Here is a 21,869-nt window from a genome sequence, read left to right on the forward strand (position 1 = left end):
ATTTAGTTGAGCAGAGGAAAGAAAATAAAGACAACAAAGAATGGAAACAAACTGACGCGGCTTCTCTACAAAAAGCTGTTTCTTACAGTTTATTATTATTATTATTATTATTATTAATAATAACCAGGTTAGCACTTCAAACCGAAGCTTTCTAATTTTTTATTTTTTTGTCCAGAACAAAGAAAGGCGAGGCATCAAAAGCATCCACATGACACGCGTACTCGACAAGGAGAGTGTGAGGAGGAGGAGAGAGAGAGAGAGAGAGAGAGAGAGAGAATAGTAGATAGAGACTTGCATACCTCGTGCCTCTTCTGCTTCTACGGTGGCTGTGTAAGCGTGAGTAGAAGTGCCATGCCCAAAAAAAAACAAAAACAAAAACCAATGGAGAGAAAGTGGTAACATTGCATTCACTCAGTCCGGTTATCATTTAGCTCAAAAATCATACACCATAACAACCCCCCCCCCCCCCCCCACCCTATCCCACCCATCAAATATAGAATAAATAATAACAACAATAATACTAACAACAACAACAACAACAACAACAACAAGATTGGGGGCAGGAGAAGGGGAGCTACACGACTAAGGATACTAAGGATTTAGTGAGTTATCTCCACGAGGCCTGCTAAAGGGAAGGTGGTGGGTTTTCGGACGATATCTCCGAATAAAGGCAAACTCTTGTTCGCGGATTGTATTTCGTGGGTTATGTCGGGGTGCGCGTCGCGCTCCATCAAATCGATAAAGGAAAAAAGCAGATTAGGGCTGAGATTCTGATCTAGATGAGCAGTGTGTCGGCGTATGTGTAAGGGTGTGTTAGATCTTCTAATGGTGAGTGCAGGCGTAGAAGGTTAATATTAAGTTAGTATACTTATGTTAGTGTTTTTTTTTTGTTTTTTACATTGTAGGGGGAGGGAGGGAGGGAGGGAGGGGTCACTTTGCTTACCGCTTTGCAGGGTTTGGCGGCCTCCGGACAGAACGCCCATAGGCAACGTTCCGGTGGGCGTCAGGCCCTTCAGCTGGAGAACGCTCTCGTTCTCCTCTCTGTGCGTGCAGGGGGAAGCGGGACACAGTTAACGTTTTTTTCAACACACTTACGACGGCTCAGGCAGATTAGCCGGGGTCGTTTTATCCAGGAAGAAGTGCGGCTGGTTTTTTGGAAAGCAGGGCAAATTCCAAAAGGCAGGAGAAAGTGCCAAAAAAAAAAAAAAAAAAAGAATTTGCATTTTGGACAGCCCTTCACCTACAGCGCATAGAATTTAACAAAGTGAAGAATGTCAATGTCCCACATGGGAACATGGCGCCGCTAAAGAGGAGTAAGCGGGTAATGAAAATGGAGAAGAAAAAAATTAACTTAAACCTCAAGAGATCAGACCCAAAATTCACCAGAAGGTAAATTAAGACGGGCATTGTAATTGAATCAATTCCGGGCTTGATCGTCTCTCTGTATGATACATGCCGGTGATTCCACTTTCCACCACAGGTGTTCAATGTGAAATAACAACACTGATATATTACCTGTACCAAAGAATATGAGGTTTGGGCCGTGCTTAAAACAGTCTTTGAGGTATATGAAGAATTATTATTAATAAGACCCAAAAAAGCCGCAGATATACATTCACTGAAGTCTAAACTGATGAAGGCAAAATTTCCCTTCAAACGTTGTATTCGTTGACTCATACAGCCTAAACTAACAATAACAATAACCCAATCACTAATATTTAATTACAACTAGTATACATTTATCCCAAAAACTAAATTGTCTCCTTAATGAACAAACTCCAACAAATTCCCAATAAGACGACTTAAAAGAATTGTTTATTGATCAAAATTTCTGTTACTTAATTAAACACGTGATGTTTGGCAACTAGTTTGGGGGTGACATCATACTCATGTTCAACTGTAGTTTGATTCCTAAACATGGGTTTTCAATTGATCAGCCAATATTAAGAGATCTGTCCATCTTGTGTCAAAAATAAAATAAAAAATAAAAATAAAAACATTTGCGCATCGAGATAAAAATAAACAACCAGGATAAAACAACCAACCAGGCAGCAACAGCAGCATACGCACCTGAGAACAGAGAACACGCGGGCCATCTTCCCAATCGCCCGAATCTTATTTCTGATAACCTCCTTCCTGACAGCAGGAGTGCCGCCTAGACCGGAAGAGGAAGGAAGACGCCTCAGTTGATGTTCATTCTTTTTGTTCCCGTTAAACAAACACATTTCCACAAAACCCCCAAACTTTAGGGGAAGGCCTTTAAAAAGGGAAAAATAGGCCAGTGGATCCTTGAATGACGTTCGGTGGCAACCTTAACGCCCGCTGCCTGCTATGAAGGTGTTGGAGCTATAATTGAAATCCGCCCCATCACATTCAAATTATCTCATAATTAGCCATCGCTACACTCTCCAAACATAACTGGGTCATCTGCAGCAGATCATAGCTACAAATAACTTAACTAAAAACCTAGCATTTTCTCTGCGTTATGGCCTCCCCCGTCTGCACAAAAAAACAAAAAAAAAACAGCGTTTTAGATCACCCAAAAGTAAAGTTTTGGAAAACACCTTCCAGGTTGGAGATTTTTTCAAAACTCAAGTTTTCCGTGTATTCCTGTGGACAGGTAAAACGGGGGCCTCTGATAAAACGTCGACGTCATGACCTCATCCTTGGCATTGGCGCCGGCGTCGGGAACCTACGAGCGGCGGCGACACTGTGATGTCCTTAGTGTCACCGTGAACAAGTCTCTCCGACTCGAGGAGTGGCGCCTGTACAGCGTCGAGTATGAATATTATTACGCTCAAGAAGAAGCTCTGCACGCTGCACGCTCCTCATGTTCGTCGCTGGTGTTTGACCTTGCGTATGTATGTTGAAAAATCCGTAAAGATATGGACAGGGCCTAAGAATCGGTATTGATGCGCGACACCCAACTGATCTCATTAAAAAGTGACATCACCGGCAAGGAGAATTAACAGCAACGACAGTCACGCTTTGTGGGTTAAGGCTTTATAGCGTAGCATAAAGTAGATAGCGCATTTAAACTGAATAAAAACACTTCCACCTACTCAGCCGCCTCAAAATCTGTCTTCACCAGTCGTGTGCAACAGCAGGAAAATGCATACCCAGCTTGATGAAACAGTCGTCTTGGAATGACATTAAACAGACGGGCGCAAGCTGCAAAACAGTGTTGTTTGGCCTTACCCTCGCACGTGTCGTCCCCTTCGGACATCAGCTCGTCATCCGAGCAGATGTTCAGCACGTTCACCAGCATTTCCGTCACTGCCGGAATGGAGCAGAGTTTGTCAAGTCGAGTCCCCCCCCCTCATGAGGCGCCGTGTAAGTACAGGGTGGTAAATGGTTTTCAAACGAGAAACGTCCACAATGAAAAGGGTCGATACAAACATTTTATATTGTGATAATAAATAAATACATTGGTGTCTTTCCCAGCTGATTAACTGAGTGCATGCTGATGGGAGTTCTGGAAGTCTTTCAATTATAATTAGTTTGATAAGAAACAAAAGCTGTACAATAATATAAACCGGAATAACCATATATGCTGGACAGCAGGACAACTTTTTTTTTTTCCCCCCTTAACATCTTTCTCTATAAAGATTTAATTGGAGGATGGAATCTGCGCCCCCCCCCCCCCCCCCCCCCGCTCTATTCCAAAAACACAACGAGCATTTGATTTTTTGCTTTTCTAAAAAAACAATTTCTTTTTCTGAAGTTGTTAACATTTATCGCACCTGCAACAGTTTGTTTTCTGGACTAGGGTTCGGGTTGCCAGCTTTGCAGCTTTCAGGTTGAATAAGACAATGCAAAAGTAGTCGACAAAAGTCAGTTAAGGTTTTGTTGAGTCCAAAATAGAATCGAATACAAAGAATGAACGAATATTACACTGAGTTAAAAGAAAGTTATTAGTTAGTCATTATTTTCTTCGCCTACAATCTGTTGATAAAGTAAATGAAAACTAACATTATTTCACTCTCCCAGCTATCACTTTTTGGTCCTTTTTATTTATCAACATATCGCTTTTCCCGTGTTCATGATCGCATGCGCGCGCACGCGCGCACACACACACACACACACACACACACACACACACACACACACACACACACACACACACACCCTCTTGTACGAGTCTTGCCTTTCTCGCCTACGAAGGGGAGTGACCAGGTGAAGACATCCATGAAGTTAGGCAGCCAGTAGGGGTGAGGCGAGCAGTTGAACTGGCGGATGTTCATCACGTTATTTTCGTATTTCAGCACCGCCGCTGAGGAACAAAGTGGCGAGACGCAGACACACACAGAACACCACAGACAAGTCTTAGGATTCGCGAGCAAGGGGCCCTGTTGCCAAGGTTTCCCGTGCGGTGTTGCCATGGTTTCCGCTCTCTTACCTTTATTATTGTATACATCCAGGTAGTTGGGAGCGGAGAAGATTGTAATTAAAGATGGGAAACCCGTCGTTTGACTTTTCCTGTACATTCGATACCTGGCAAAGAGAGAACATGAAATGAGGGTATTGGCTGAAAAAAAAGAAAAAAGGAGCTTACATTTTGACACTGCATACATGCAGTGTCAAAATTGCATACATGGATAGAGATAAAATCACCAGCACGAGTTACTTACCCTGCGTCTTGTGCCTCATGTGCTCGTATTACTGACAACAGATTATTGTTCATCAGGAAGTCACATACTGCGGGGTAACTGATGGACAAGAAGAAAAGATGGGGATGGATGAGTATCTCGTCATTTTTAATATGAAAAATACCCACACAGTTATTAAAGGAAGAAAATACATTTTAATGTAATGCGTTTATTTGTATTTTATTTAATACGTATAATAATAAAATAATACAAATAAATTAAAGATATATATAATTAAAATAAAATAATAATAATAATATAATACTAATAAAATACTCAAATATATTATATAATACTACTAATAAAATAATACTACTAATAAACAAATAATAATAATATACTATTACTAGATTCAAGATTCAAGAGGTTTATTCATCACATACATATACATACGTTCATACATATATGCAGTGAAATGTCGTTGCAACGCAGCCGGAGATTATACACAATAGTGACTAAAGCGAACATAATATCTAATCTAATCCCTACCAAACTAACGGATTCCTTAAATGTCTACGTCTAATAATAAAAATAATAGATGTGGTCTTATTTAAGTGAAAACATTAAGTGCTACGCCCACATACTAAAGGCCCACCAACTCGATCCTTTCATATGTCCCTTATAAAACTCAACCTGAAAAACAAGAGGCGCATGTGATCATCACTTTTTAATTCAGTAGTTTAATTTCCCTGAATTCTTTCTTTTCTTTTAACTACATTTTTGTCCCTAAGATGTGCCTTTGTGTGACAAAAGGACAGCACAGGCGTGTATTTAATCCTCGTGAATAGACCTTCCAAAATGCTACTACCTCTTTTCCTGTCACCTTGGTTGTCATGACAGCTAAAGGAAAAAAATCGAGTTCAGCTCAATGACGTGAAAAAAAAAACACAAATAAAAACTCTGAAAAACACCTATCGTCCGTTTTTCTCATTTATTTTCATGCATCCAGTTGTTTAACTATTTCTCGTTAAAAGCATACTGAATTTGGATCCAATCCTTTTCAACAATATTGACAATGTTTATTGATGTGTTTAAAGAGCGAGTGAAAAGGGCACACAAGCATAAATATTATCCTTATATCCTTGTGTACCTGTAGAAATAGGAGCAGCCTCTGACGCTGTTATGGCAGAAGTGTTCTTGGGATTTTTCGGAACCGTAGTCCTCCCCTGGGTCTGACCACAGCAGATCACACATGGGTCCAAATGCAGGTGGTTCCTTAAAGCGGTCCAGCTGCGAAAAGCGAAATTACCGTCAATATTTTGCCAAATTAAATCCCGATCCAAGCCGACTGGTGTGTTTGCTCGAGCTGAACAAGTTAAAACTATAAAAAAAAAAAATTATATAGGCCAGTTTGGGTTAATTGGCCTTGTTTCATCCACGATGAGTGCGGACCGCGTTTGGTCCAAGGCGTCAGGAATATAGGCGGGGAAATTGAAACCTTGCGTATGTCATCCAGGCAGGTGATTTCGGGGCTCAGGCCTCCGTGCACGCAGAGGAACTGCTGGTTGAGGAGCGCAGCCAGAGGCAAACAGTCAAACGCCTCCATGCAAGCGTCGTATACACGCTCCGAGTACTTTATTTTACCTGGAGGAGACACACACACACACACACACAAAAACAAAAGGTCTGGAAAATAAGACATTTGCTCACGGTAAAAGCTGACCGTGACAGTCTGTTTGGTAGGGGGCGGGGGGGCTAGACAGATCGTGACAGTGACTTACACTCCTGTTTGAAGGTGAAGTACTCTGTGAGATGCCGGCACTCGTGGTTGCCTCTGAGGAGAAAGAGAGTAGTGGGGTGGTTGATCTTCAGAGTCCACAGGAAAAGAACACACTGTAGGGAGTTCAAACAAAAACAAAAAAAAGGATCACGTGCTTAACATGCGTAATGACATGAAAATCCGAGAGGAAGAACATTATTTCAACTGGAGGGGGGGGGGGGGGACGTCAACACCTTGAGAATTCTGATTCACCTTCATTCGTCAGCAATACAAACAAACAGCCCGATCACCGAACATGCCGAAATAAAACCACTAAACAAAAATAGGGAGCCAATAAAAAAATGACACTTTTAGAAAACACACGGGCGGCTTCACTACTTCACTACTCCACCCAGATTGTTCTAAAGTGGGACAGAGAGCCCGGAGGCACCATGCCAGGCTTAGGTCTGCGTGTGCACTTATTAAACGGGCCCGTGCCTGTGTCTGTGGAAGTGGAGGCGGGCGGGGGTTTGATGCGGCAGTTTTGGAGTTTCTTTTAGGGCATGCAACTTAGGCCAATGCGATCACACCACTACTTGAAGGAGCAAAAACGACCGTTTGAGAGGCATAAACCTGTACAGCGCCACCGTACCTCAATGCTGAAATACCCCCGATCCACGTAGTCTCCGAGAAACAAGTAGCGGGTGCTGCTGGGGGATCCGCCCACCTCAAACAGCTTCATAAGGTCAAAGAACTGACCGTGGACATCTCCGCACACTGAAAACAAAACAAGATTTTTATTTTATTTCATTTTTTTCCCCCCAAACAGAGAAGCTGAAGGTTTATTTCCTAATGACGACATATAAAAGAGAGAGGACGGCAAGAAAGGGGAAGAGGGCATGATATGAGGAAAACCTGTGATGTGCGATAACATTGTTCAGAGTTGCGATGATGATATGACCTGGGATGAATAAACAAATAAGTGTGTACATTGAATAGCGTATGGCCACTGAATAAGGAAATTAAAATGATTTTGAACATGCTTTTACTGAACAAATTGCACATGAATACCGAGAACATTAATTTAATGAAGACATCATAACTATAAGAAATTAAAGTCTAATTTCCCCTGCTCCCTCGAAAATATTTTCTTCCAAACTCAACAAAAGCATCTCTTGAAAATTTATTATATTTAATAAAATGATTTCTCATTCTTCGTGTTTCAGCCAGTCTTTTAAGTCTTTTGCAATTTTTCTTTTAATGTGATGAACGTCGGCACTGACACATGAAAGTTAACTTGAATGGGTTTTATTTCTATAAAAAAAAATGTCAATAAACTACAGTGGGGGCTGTGGGCAAGTAATGTACGCCTTAACACCTGTAACACTGAGAACCGCGGCAACCCTAGTCGGCTCCATTTGTCTCATGTACAGGGACTTCTCTGCCTCTCTTCAACCAATACCTTTTCATTTCTATGAGAGATTTGTTCACTTGCTTTCAAAGTGCGAACTAGTTCAATTACACTGCTCATGCCAGATTACCTGACTGCAGGTTGCTTTGGACTAAATCATTAACAGGACAGAGACTGAGACGGAGTTTCTTCCTGCAGGCCATAAGGACTGTCAATGCTGAACTCACCAGGGGTCCTCAACTGAGCCACACACACACACGTAGGCCCCACTGCCTTACTGTACTGTATGTAGCATACTGTGCTGCAAATTACTGTATCACTGTTCTGGGTTACTGCATACTGCGCAGTTCTGTTCGGTGTTATTGTATTGCTGTGTCGTGCTGTTGTATACTGTACTGTATATGTCCATACTCACTTTATTCACATGTACTTTGCTGCACATATCTGTAAATACAAATAGTCTATCCCATATACATAACTCTATTCCCTTCACTTCTATTTTGTATCCCCACTCTGTATTACCTTATCTTCTTATTTTATTTTTATTTTATTTATGTTATTATATTCACTAACTGCATTACGTTTAAGGAATCGTTAGTTTCAGTTATTTAGCTAGGTAGATATTAAGGTCAGCTATTACGTTCGGTTTAGAAAATATTGTGCATAATCTCCGCAGAGACATTTCACTGCATATATGTATGAACGTATGTATATGTATTTGACAAATAAACCTCTTGAACACGGGTATTTACATAACGTGATGTAACTTAACTATTCTAACAGGGCACTCCAGTCTACACCGAGTTAAGGCTTACCTGTAATTGGGGCTTCGACTTCCAGCATGCATTTCTCCTGGCGGAGGATGCTGGCGCCTTCATTGATGATACGCAGAGCAGCCTCTTCTTCTAACCGGCCCTCCTTGACCAGATGGCCCTTCAACACCTCCACACTGGGCTTTCCATCCACATAAAGGTCCCTGACCGTTAGGCGCGTGCCGGGAGGATATGGCACCGCTACGCAGACAGGTCCAGCAAGAGGGAGCGACAAAGAAGAAGAAAGAGAATGAGAAAGATGGGTTAAAAAGTAAAAACAAAAAGGTGTTTTTGAAAGCCTTCATTAAGCATTCAACATAAGCATGTTTTATATTATGGTACCAGGCAAAGTTGAATGGATGCCAAAGGCTATCCACAAAAAAAATATTAAAAATCAGTAAAAACAAATCAGAAATAAAATGTTGATTGAAAGACCTGGATCTGGTTGAATAAATAAAGCAGAAGGCTTAAAAAGCATTGCATAGCAGTAGAACATATATCTTTATATATTAGTCAATGAAATTAAATGTTCGTGGTTGATTCTTATCCACTAAAAGTGTGACAATATTTCACACCTTGTGTCGGCTGAATGGCCACATGATGATTACAGCAACGGCAGCAGTTCTCTTTTTTTTTTTTACTTAGGCAAATTGGCTACAGTCACATGCTACAATAATAAAATTCCAAAGTAGAAGAGCTGCAACTATGGGTATTAGATGTACATGCATTGTACCACCCAGTCTTACGCTTAAGCAAAATAAATTGTAGTGATACTACCTACCAACCATTACAATCCCACACACACACCCATCCCCCCACCCACCCCAACCCCCACCCCCACGCACACGCCTTCCTCCCTTCCTTCCTTCCCCTCCCCTGGCTCTCTGCCTTCATTCTCACAGACAAACTATTTCAGAATACATGACATGCATCCGTACACACTCTTCTGGCCCAGTGATCCAGTTAGTGTAGAACTCTGAAAGCAAACCAGGTCGCTGATTAAGCCAATCATCTCATAGGCCCTGAACTGGTTCTTCCAAAGCTCAGTGGTTCATATATTGGGTTCTAGGGGTTGGTGGTAAACTGTATAAATGGCACACTACATTGGTCACAATATGTGCCACAATACGAATGTGGTTGTATCATTTGTACCAGTAGAGAATAGATTTTGACGGTTATGGCAATGGTTGACTGTTAACTTCATTGTCGCAGAAGGTTTTTATTTTCTATGAAAACAAACAAACCTGTGTACAAAGATGATGAGTGAAGGGGGAACAAATCATTGAGAAAGGGGTTCTATAGTTTGGACTTTAAGACATAATATAGTTACGCTTTTTCTAACATTTGTATTAAGCAAATCACATCACTTCAGCATTGTTTTTGTTGTACTCTGTACTCTCACATAGACAACACATAGAATCAGCAAATTCAAAGAGTCGTACGGTCTCATGGTTTGATGGCCATTTTATTGGGGAATTGTATTGTAAACTAAATTCAAAGTTAAAAGTTCATGTGAAGTCATCATATGTAGCTTTGACAAAAACACAAGGTTAAAGGGACCGTATGTACATGTATGTGACAATTAATCTCTTGAACTTAAAATAAATCAAAGAAAATCAGCAAAGAGAATAAAGTTAAAGATAAAATATCTTCACTCTATAGTCACTGAGTTCTGCGGGACAACATCTGGACCACTCGGATCGCTCCACATATCCGCCTGTTGTGCCTGCTCTACTAAAGGATGAGTAGCAAATATTAAAACTAGTCAGGGTTCCATAGTAAGGGCATCCCAAATCACAAATGTAGCACTCCACCTTTATGATAAATAATAACTACGTGGTTGTTAGTTGCAGAGAACACTGTATGATTGTATGAGATTAGGAATCAGGCTACATTCTACATTTAATGAGTCAAGCGGAGTCTTTTCAAAGATCATTTGTTGGAGCATTCCACCAAACTGTATGCTGTCAAATAACGTAGTAGGGGGAGGTGCCAGCCAGAGAGAGCACACCCATCGCCTGCGTGGGATAGTGTCGTTGGGCACCGCAAACTACATAAGCCAAGACCAAATAATCACAAATGTATTAAATGTTACATGGATTTGTGTTTGTCAGTGACATCATGTATTGACTAGAGATGTTAACGACACTTTTTTGCTAGTCTCCGTGTCGCAGGCACATACCGATATTTACGACTAGTCTTTTTTGTGTGTGTTTTGATTCTGGTGTACATCGGCTTAAAAAATGCATTGTTATATGGCTTAATTCCACACAAAATGTATCTTAACGGACGGTTATTTTCAGAGATAGGCCTATTTATTTTCCCATCGGATATGGATTTGCTTAACCACACTTAGGGAGCTTTCACACCTACCCTGATTGGTCTGTTTTAATCAACCCATGGTGCGTTTACTCCGTTAGTCTGATTCGTTTGGAGAGGTGAACACACGATCAAACTGGTGCGGACCAAACAATCAAACGATGGTCCTCCTGAAAAGTCAGGACTTGGTCCGGTTACAAGTGAACCAGGGTTTAGTTTTTGCTACAAGTGAGAACGTAACTGTACTTAATATAGGACCTAATATAGGAAGTAAACCTAAATTTTACATTTACATCACATTTAGCAGATATATAGATATATAAATATAGTGCATTGTGGGTTGAAACGTGTTGGCACTTGTGTTTCCACTGTTCTTATTTGGTTGGAACACTAAATCATTATAATGAAAGCTAGTTTCACGGTTGCAATGCTGCAGTTGCTCTAGCCGGAAAACATTTGGTCGAGGGCACCTTTCAGCATACATTATGTGGTACAAATATAGGCCTAAGTGCATAAACAAGACTCGTTAGAGTGGTTGTAGGGATGCATGAATACCACTTTCATTAATTCAGTGTTGAATGTTAAGTATGGACTGATATAGAGAACAACCTCCAAAAAAGAAAGCTTTTAATATTTTAAATGTCAGATATGGCTCTTGGTATCCCGTTTCGCTATTGGCAATATATTCTGATATATTCTAACCACTCGTGACAAACTGTTTGTTCATGAGTTTCATATACACACTCATTATGCTCCCCAAGGTTTACATAATTTCAGCAGGCAAGCTGTTTAAGAAAAAGACTGAAAAGAATTAACAGAAAGCTGAGAGTAAAAGTTTGGATTTCATTGATCGACACTCTCCTACACAGAGAGCCATTTCCAAAGCACCTACTTCTACAGGTATGCATTGAGCAAGAGCCTATTGTTTGGTGCTTGTTGGTGAGCGCTCAAGGCTCATGTGTAGCTACAGTTACGAAACCAACCCTATGCCAGCTGAATATTTGACTATGTAGTCAAAACAACCCAACTACGGCCACTTTTGCATGCTTGGGAAAGGGCAGAGCCAACAGTGAACATGTCCTCATTTGCTAACAAGCTACTGTTAGCAGTCACTCACGCCACCTTTAGCAATAGAAACATTGCCAATGAAGCCAGTCACCAAAAATATAAGATAAGCCTCTTGGTATCCCATTTCTGTATTTGTGTTGCTCCATTGTTGTCCGCGACACTGTGATTTTGTGACAGAAAGTGATTTTCCCTCATTCGTGTTTTTCTTTTCTTTCTCCAGATTAAGCTCTGAAATGATTCCTCCTCACCACACCTGTGGCATTACAAGGTGTTAAAAGAGGTATATGCCACAACGTAAGTTGAAAACTGACGCGCTACTGGAAACTGCAGAGTTGTTTATAAATAAAAAGCCAATCGCCTTTATGGACACATGGGACTCTACCTACGGAACAGACCGGCGGTTGCGAGTAAAGATCCCAGACATTGGACAATAGATGTGTGAACGCAGGGTTATATCATTGCGTAAAGACTGTGAAAAGGACTGTCAGTGCGCCTGATCAAGTTGAACAGCTGTCTCTGTTTTAATTTCCAGTTTGGCATGGACATTTGGAGTGCTGCTGGTGTTATTGCATTTTAGTGTTTGTGATTCACACTGTTACAATGGAAGATGACAGCGGTTGGGCACAGCAAAGTGCAAACAGGGACGTCACCGCTGGTCAGATACATTTTCCCTCTGAAATTTTCTGCCCAATAGATGAACAACCTGTTTGGCCGCGTCTCATTTGTTTACGAATTTTGGTTGTTTAACACGGGGACCGTGTGAAAAGTAATCGGACCCAACGAAAAATGCGACAAAGTAGCAACTTGCTCTTGAACATGGCCAAATCTAGCCAACTGTAGATGTGAAGGCGCCCTTATAAACTGCCATTCCAACAGACCGTGTCTGCGCTGTCCTTTCAGCACCACAATTGCGGAGCGGAGATGGATGTTCAGAATTTGAAAATGTCTTTCTTTGCCATGTTTTCAGCTTAGCAATTTTGTAACATTTAAAGGCAATCGCCTGTTAAAATTGAAATAATTAAATTAGTTATTTTAACGTGATGTCTAAAAATGAAACCATTATGCGGAATCAACAATGCATCTTTTTGTGTGCATTTGCCAATGTAGGCTAAAATACATAAATTAATCAGATATTAGATATTCTGCTAGAAAAAGGCTCCCGCAGCGCACACCACCAGGTGCACTCGCAAACTCTGCTCCCTCTCCCATTTGTACCGCTGTACAGTACCGCTAGTTTTTCGTTTTATTTTGATCGTTTTGAATAGGCCATGTTGGAAAACAGTAAAGTTTTAGAACGCTTTATGTATGAACGCCCCTTGTATTGACATGCAATCAACAAAGTGGAGCGTGAGTAGTTTATAACGAGATAAACTATAAAAGAAAATAGGATCTGTCTGCTTCTAAATAGCTGGAAAACATCTGGCGGAGGGCACCTTTCAGCATACATTATGTGGTGCAAATGTAGTCCTAACTGCATAAACAGGATGGGTTAGAGTGGTTGTAGGGATGCATGAATACCACTTTCACTAATTCAGTGTTGAATGTTAAGTATGGACTGATATAGAGAACAACCTCCAAAAAAGAGAGCTTTTAATATTTTAAATGTCAGATATGGCTCTTGGTATCCCTTTTCTGTATTGGCAATATATTCTGACCCCATCAATCTGAATTGTTGAACCACTCGTGACAAATTGTTTGTTCATGAGTTTATCATATACAAACTCATGATGCTCACCGAGGTTTGTATAATTTCAGCAGGCAAACTGTTTAAGAAAAAGAATCGAAAGAAATACCAGAAAGCTGAAAGTAATAAGTTGGATTTTATTGATCGACTCTCCCACCGAGAGCCATTCCAACAGCACCTACTTGTACAGGTATGCATTGAGCAAGAGCCTAGTATATGGTGCTTGTCGGTGAGCGCTCAAGGCTACATGTGTAGCTACAGTTACGAAACCAACCCTATACCAGCTGAATATTTGACTATGTAGTCAAAACAACCCAACTACGGCCACTTTTGCATGCTTGGGAAAGGGCAGAGCCAACAATGAACATGTCCTCATTTGCTAACAAGCTACTGTTAGCAGTGGCTCCTGTCACCTTTAGCAATAGAAACATTGCCAATGATGCCATTCATTGATTTCCATGAAAATAGCCTTATGATGAACACTAGGGCTGTCCCCAAATAGTCTATCAAATGTTAGTTGACGAGAAGAGTCTTAGACGATCAAGCTTTTATTGATCGGTTGGTAGCAGGAAAAAAAACAAACAAACAAAAAAAAATCCATTACGGGGGTGCACCTTTTCAAAATTAACATTAAAACCTACAGTGGCTGGACCAGTGTATGAAACTCTAAAGGGCTTTTCATTTGAAACAAATTTTAGCACAAATAAATGTTCAGTCTCGTTGCTGGTTGTTCCCACTCTAACAACTACAGCTTTTGATGAGCGCCTATTCCCCGGTAATTAACAGGCGGCTCGCTTCATGCGTGCGCACCGTGCAGAGCTTTTAAATTCAATTTATATTTTAAAGGCTGGTTATAAGTTATTGTGTTGGTGTTACTGATAAATTCCTGACGTTTAAATGGAAGTTAAAGCCCCGGGGGGCCGGGGAAGGCGCAGCGAGGTTTAAGCAAGTCCACGGCACTGGGAAGTGCCGAGGTCGGGGCAGAGGGGCGCTGTAAAGCCGACGGATCCCTGGCGGGTACTGGGAAGGAGCAGCGATAAACCGAGTCCACGGCCCCAGGAAATGGGCCCCACAAGGGGTCCCTAACGAGGGGATCCCGACACCGGGAAAACGATCTTCCGTACACCATACTTCAGTGCAAATTATGTCAATGTTATTTAAATGTGCACATTAATAACATTATAATAGCGCCTAATAAGTTTAACCGATGTCATGTTTAGCCGGTGTAATCAACAGGCGGCTCGCTTTGTGCGCGCAGCACTTGAAAATGTAATTAATATTTTAAGGGCTGCTTATTAGGTTTTGTATTTATCTGTAATGCAGCACAGTGTTAACAATGTTAGTTATAACAATTGTCAGCCCTGGAACTCAAACGATTTTCTGATGCCCCAAAAAAATATGAATAAATTATTAAAAGTATATCACAAATGGTCAACGATTAGTCGACTAATGCCTTGAACTGATGACCAATAGTCGACTAGGAAAATCTTTAGTCATTTCTTTCAGTTAACTTTTGTGATCCAAATAAAAATGGTTCAAGCACACCTTGATATAAACGTAGGACACAGTAAGGGCTTTGGTTATTCCATGTTCCTGCTAGTGGAGCGCAACTTCATAGATGCTGCAAACAGCAAACACTGAGGAAAACATCAGCAAGCGGCAGAAGTTCTCTAGCTTACTATAGTTGCCTGCTTAAATTGAATCATTGATAGTTATTAATATGCCCGACAATTACAGGTTAGGCCGGATATCCCGTTTTATTATTACATTACATTTTACATTTAGTCATTTAGCAGACGCTTTTATCCAAAGCGACTTACTTACTTATTAAAATGACAATTTTTGATTTTGTCTCTCGCAAGACCTTACCGTAAAGTGGCATATCTTGCTCTATTTAAAGAAGGCACATGCTGCATTGTGCAGCAAGTCTGTTTCCAAAGTGAGTAGATTCATTATGCAGAAAAATGACTGCCTCATAAACAGCCTGATGTTATTGTTATAAATTTCTCTGGGTTTTGAACAAAATACAATTCACATATCCCCATTTATTTTTGGTCACTGCCACATTCCAAAGGGAAACTTGGGATAGATCCTGTATCTCACAACCAATGCTCAGCTGTTTAAACCCATCAGTCATTCATGCAATTATTTCAAACCACAACATGCTTGATCCTCATATCGCTGCGCAACATGCCAGAAAAAAAACTTGCAACAAAAAACTTGCATGCAAGATCTAGTGCGCTTTGTTAAGTGAACTACATCACACACTGTCACTGCAGTTTACGATAATAGGGTTTAAGAATTGTTTAGTGGAACTACCCCACCACCTTACTTCTGTGCCATTGCAAGGTTTCAATGTGATTCGATCGCTGACAACAAACATGCTGCAATAAAAGCACCATAATTTTACAAATTAGTTTTTGTTTATACAAAAGGTTATTACTTATTTGTGCGGATCATCTGTAATGCGAATGGGACTTTTCTCAACATCAACTGAAAGAGCCAGACTGCTTTGTCATGGCTCGACAGTAACAGTTGCCTGGTTACCCTTGACAACCAGATAAAGTAAATTAGCAACCATTTCATGGCCTCTGGTTGCCCCCTTTGGCAACCACTTAACATAAAAAATAGGGACAGCAAACAGCAAAGCGTGCACCCCCAAATAAATAAATGTAATATTGGTGTTACAGTCTGAACAAGAATGCTGCATGTGCATTGGTGCGTTTACTCATGCGCACACCAGTGCGCACAGGCACCTGTTTGAAGCCGATAGCAAAGCAAATGAAGTTGTTTGACTATGGTTAAACGTTTGACTAACCCGTCGATATCACAAATAATTGTGCAAATTGATTAAACTGACAAAGAACCAGATAAACCTGAACGAAAAACAAAGGGAAACTTGGGATTAACTAGTGGACTCATTTTCTAAAATTACATTAGAAGTGAGACGCTGACAAGGCTCTAGTCTCCAGTTGAAAGTGCTCCAAGCAGGAAGCGATGTTGCGTTCCGGGCTGGGAATACTAATGCGTGTCGGCAAAATGATGAGTTTATTGGAACTCGGAAAAAAGTATATTTCAGACCTTTTCTTCCACCAAAGATGTGTTTGCATCCCTGTAAAGTTAACTAAAACTAAAAACTAAAACTAGGTGTGAAAAAAAGAAAACAAGACAGAAAAAAAACTAAAACTAACTAAAAGAATATTGTGTATTTATAAACTAATATAAAATAAAAAATATACAGGAAATGTCTGTAGTTTTAGTATTTTCTAGTCAATTTGGTCAAATTTGTCAACATATAGCCGTTACAATACAATAACCGGATCTCATCTTTGGAGACAGACAGCATTAATAATGAGCATGGCTCAGACCTCATCTAGAGGAGAGCTACTTTTAAATGGAAAGATGCAAACAAAGAGGACTGTTGAGATTTTGATTGTCTATGTGACAAGCATATACATGTGTGTGTAAGAGAGAGACAGAGACACAGTCTAAGTGTAATCAGGCCACGTGTGAGCAGAGGAGGTAGTGTTACTACAGCTCCTGTCCGTCTTAACTTCTGTTTCTTCCCTTCTGAAGATGCAAATTCTGTAATGCATTAGATAAATCTAAAACTAGAAAGAATTTTGTTTGTTAATGAAGACAACTTTTAAAAGTTTTTTAAACAACTTTTATGTCACATTTTCAGAATTAAGCTGACATATAACTGCATAGTATCTTAATTACTCAAACTATAAGGTGATCATGGCAACTATATTTTCAGTTTCGGCAACCAAAAGCTGATGCCTGGTTGGCAGCCTAGCAAGCACTTTTAAAAGTTAGTGTTGAGCCCTGTATGTTTGTTGGTAGGAATGGCTGTAAGCAAACTCTGATTCCTATAAAAGATACAGCATTTTCATCTTGACTAGTATTGTTCTACAAACTTTTCACATTTGTACTCTTAGTGTTAAACTATACTTTGGCTATAATAGGAGATAACATATTTCACAGATTCTTGTTATGAAAAATTCTTTCAGGAGAATGTTTTTTGTCTTTCTAAAATATTGCGATGTATCACAAGTAATGAGCTTGCTATAAACAATGTAATGCAGATGGGCTCCAATGTTGACAATTGTATTGTGCCCCTTGAAATGTACAATTATTGTATGCTGATTTACAGTTTGCAATTCCCACACCTACCATTTTTCAAATTTGAGGTATGCTCAACGCCTACATTTTCTTCAAAGAATAATTATAGAATGACATTATTTTTATATGCTTCAATTTGCAATTCACTAATCCTGAAATCCACCCTATCGTAATCTCGGTCACGGTCCCATTCGTCTCAGCCTCATTAATGAAACCAACCCGAACCCTCCTGGCAGGTGCGGGTTTTAACGCCAGACTGTCTGACGGATTGTCAGAAAGAAGAAGGAAGGTGGAAGGAAGGAAGTGTTTAACTGTTAATTTTCCAGAGAATGGACATCCTTCTTTGAGCTGAAGGACTCCAGAAATATCACCATCCTTAATCTGGGAAACAGCAAAGGCAGTTCTAAGGTAGTATTTCATTCTCCAAAATAAAACAAACAAAACAAAAGGTCAAGAATGCCAAAATAAATTAGAACAACAACTAAAAGACTTGCACTCCCAACAAGCCCTTATTTGCATTGCTAAGCCACTGAGCAAATCAGAGAACCATAACCTTAACCTCAGCAGTGAAGCAGTGGAAGGAGGCAACGACCGATTCCACCCGGGCGGGCCCTTTCCAGAAATCATCTCTCGCCACGCCAGAGCACGGATGTGGCCGCGCTACAATGCCAGTTTTCTGATGTCTTCTGCCCCCTGCAGGGCCGCACGTCCCTCATACACCACCATGTGGAGACGACCCCAGGGGTGAAAGTACGCTCCTGGCCGTATGGCCTGCCCGAACATAAACGCAAAGTCGTGCAGGCAGAATTTAATGCCATGCTGGACATGGGGTTGATAGAGTCTACAAGCGACTGGTGTAGTTCCATCATGCTGGAGGTAAGTCAGATGGGTCGGTACCCTTCTGTATAGACTACCGGATTGCAAACGCGGTGTGGAAACTCGATGCGTATCCCATTCCCCAAGTCGAGGAACACCTTGACTGGTTAGGCATGGCTTGGTTTTTTACGACACTGGATTTAACCAATGGCTACTGGCAGATTCCCTTTTTGAGTCCAAGAAGAAATCAGCGTTCTCCACCTCGCAGGGGTTGTACCAATTTGTGACGCTTCCGTTCGGGTTATGCGGCATATGCAGCATGTGGATGCAGTACTCGAGTTCCTGAGGTGGGCGGGGCTCACCGCCAACCATAAGAAGTGTGCGGTGGGTACAGTATCTGGGGTAGCACTTCAGCAGAGGACTGGTGCGGACTATTCAATAAATTGGACTAAAACTAAAACCCCCACTCGGTGGGCAAGACTTGGATGCTGTAACCCAGAAACTTCCCTTAACTATCATACCAGGCAACATTTGATAAATTGGTATTGATATCTCCACCAATCTGTCAGATTTGTTAACACTTAACTTTACTCCATTACTCCATTGCTCAAATCCATCGAAGAACATCTCGCCTCAATGGACATGGAACAACCTACTAATTTCACTAATTGGCAGGGTAGCATCAGTGAAAATGAACCTACTACCAAAAATAAACTACATATGTTTAGTAAATTGGTTTAATACTCTAGACTCTATGAATAATAAATTATATTGGAAACACAAGAATTAAGAATTGAGAATTAAACTAACAATACTACAGAAAAACTGTGGAGGCTTAGCAGATACCAGTATTTGGCAAACCAGCTTCAATTTCTTTTGTAATGAAATGGTTACAACCAGAGCAACAATTGGGCCATGGATCGCATGACATTGAAAAAAACAGAATGTCATTCCCAGACTCCCATTCCTTACTGAATCTATAAAGAAACATAATTGCTTTTAAAAACCCATTTATTGCAACAACTCTGTCAGCCTGGTAAAAATTCAACAAACTCAGCGGTTACTCTCCATCTCCAGACAAATTCACTCAATTTGGCAGCACACAGATTTTCTGGTTAAAAACAAACAAATTATCTTCGGGACGAACAACATCCTACAACCACCACCGATGATTGAACATCTTGCTCATATATGCTTTTTTAAAAATCTCTCCCCCAGAATATACAAACTCTTTTAAAAATCAGATGACACTTTGTCCTTACTGAGACCTTGTTGTTACCACTGATATCAACTTCTGGAAGCAACTAATTTGCAACAACACGTTTATGAGATATAAGATTTTACTTATACTGAAGAAGTACAGAGCACATATCACCACACAATATGTTCAAAATAGAATTCCTGGATAAAGACACTTGTTCTCTATTGTTCCCTCAAAACCAGAGATGAAACATTCTGGACCAACATCACAAAGACGCTATCAACCGTTTTGGGTCACAGGATTCCAGTTTCCCTGTCTATATGTCTCCACGGTGACCTCTCGTCAGTTGACCTGCCACTCAAACACCAGCATCACATTTTGATCGCCCTAACAATCGCCAAGGAATTTATATTACTCAATTGGAAAAACCGAGATCATCTCACTACATCCCAATGGTTACATTAATAAAAATAACACATCTCAATGCAAAGACTACTGGCAACATCCAAAACAAGGTTGATTCATTTAATGAAATATGGGCTGCTTTTATCACTGACATAACTCCATTCATCAATAATTGAGTCTTCTTCAGTCGGGGCGATGTCGTGGTGTTTCAGGGCAGGTGGGGGTCTTCCGGGCCTCACCGGGGCTCTGCTCTTGTCTCTGGGTTGAGCTGGCTTGTGGGTGTGTGTGTATGGGGGGGTGCTGTGCCTTGGGAGATGCATGCAGCTGGCTTCCTTGTGCTGCTTTGGGGCGGAATTGCAGGTGCTTTCCAGGGCCCCTTTGGAGGCTGCTCGCCATCGGGGGTGTGAGTTGCGGTGCAGGAGGCTGTCGGCCTTGCTCCCACTGAGTGTTTTCTCTGCAGCGGTGGCCCCAGGTGGTGGTAGCGGTACAGGGGCCACATATCCGGCTCTCTGCGGGTGTTGGCGGGGCTGACGTCGGGATGTCCTGCGCCATGCACACCCAGTTACGTGGGTGGGCATTCAGGGCTCGTGGCCGGTCGGGTCATCTGGCTGGTTGAAGTATGGCGGGCCTTGCCTTTGCGCGGGTATTTCTCAACGACCAGCGACGACAGGGTCCTTACTCACAAAAATGATTTATATTCAAACAATTTATTCTAACTGCCCCCTCCCTTCTTTTATCAACTTTTCCAAGGTCATTAGCACTCATCATGCGTGACTGCTCACTCCCATGCGGGGACTGGTGTTGTCTGGTCATCTGATGGGAGCGGCTACCCAATTGGCTGGGTGAGTAAGCCTCTTAAGTTCGACTGGAAGTAAACAGTAATAAAGGAAAAAATAATTTATTTATATTTTCAGATCACATTTTTATAACGGTTTTAAGTTTTTATTTATTAAATTATTTTTCCTAAACATGCATAAATCACCTAATTATCTTTCCACAATATGCATAAAAGACCCATCTTTATTTCTGACTTCTATTTATAGTGCCAGGTTCTTTTCTGTACTTCTTCATATGTTATTTAACTTTGGTTACAAACAGTATGGTAAAATGACAATAATTGTTTGAGTTTAAGAAATTGTCCAAATGTGTATTAATGTGAAAAGAAAAGGCAAAAATATCATCGTTGTTGTAAATTATATTTACTATCCCAATATTCTCAGAACATTTAATATCAGTGGACAAAAACCCATAAATCTATGCAAACTAAACCAGTTGGGTTTTTTTTTTTTAACCAGATCCTTCACCATGTAACACCATATGTGGAGCTAATCAAATTAAGTAACTAGAACAATACTGTTTGAAAGAAAAATAAACGAATAAAAACAATTCCAGCAGATTTTGGACTGCAAAGAGCCACTGTACCACACTACTTGCTTATGAGTTGCCATTGAACAGCTCACAATAGCCACTTGATATCTGTCCTGGCTAATGAAACCTTGAATTTCTATTATAGGCCTACCTTAGACATTATATGACAATGTGTATGCACGTTACAACAATGCAAATGCACAATCTTCATTTGAAATGTTGTGGAAACAGGAATTCTGGGTAAGCTAAAACAGGGAGGTGGGAAGGTAAGGAAAAGAGACCAAAATGCCTGACTAGACATTACGGCATATG

At 40.8% G+C, this 21,869-nt stretch overlaps 1 protein-coding gene across 2 annotated transcripts in view; it reads right to left on the reverse strand.

Annotated features, from left to right (window-relative positions):
• The window catches only part of ppp3ccb (protein phosphatase 3, catalytic subunit, gamma isozyme, b), a 33,053-nt gene that overhangs the window by 864 nt on the left and 10,320 nt on the right, over positions 1–21,869 (reverse strand). The window contains exons 2-13 of one of the 2 annotated variants that reach the window (XM_080018177.1): positions 8,575–8,772; positions 7,001–7,125; positions 6,371–6,482; positions 6,088–6,233; positions 5,740–5,879; positions 4,632–4,709; positions 4,400–4,494; positions 4,148–4,273; positions 3,199–3,276; positions 2,071–2,155; positions 944–1,041; positions 300–326 (exon numbers count right to left, since the gene is read on the reverse strand). In XM_080018177.1, the coding sequence (XP_079874303.1) occupies positions 300–326; positions 944–1,041; positions 2,071–2,155; positions 3,199–3,276; positions 4,148–4,273; positions 4,400–4,494; positions 4,632–4,709; positions 5,740–5,879; positions 6,088–6,233; positions 6,371–6,482; positions 7,001–7,125; positions 8,575–8,772 (1,308 nt within the window). The remainder of the gene's footprint in view (positions 1–299; positions 327–943; positions 1,042–2,070; positions 2,156–3,198; positions 3,277–4,147; positions 4,274–4,399; positions 4,495–4,631; positions 4,710–5,739; positions 5,880–6,087; positions 6,234–6,370; positions 6,483–7,000; positions 7,126–8,574; positions 8,773–21,869) is intronic. The other variant, XM_080018178.1, reaches the window with a different exon arrangement.

Source organism: Zeus faber, assembly GCF_960531495.2.
Source record: "Zeus faber genome assembly, chromosome: 17".
Taxonomy (NCBI): Eukaryota; Metazoa; Chordata; class Actinopteri; order Zeiformes; family Zeidae; genus Zeus; species Zeus faber.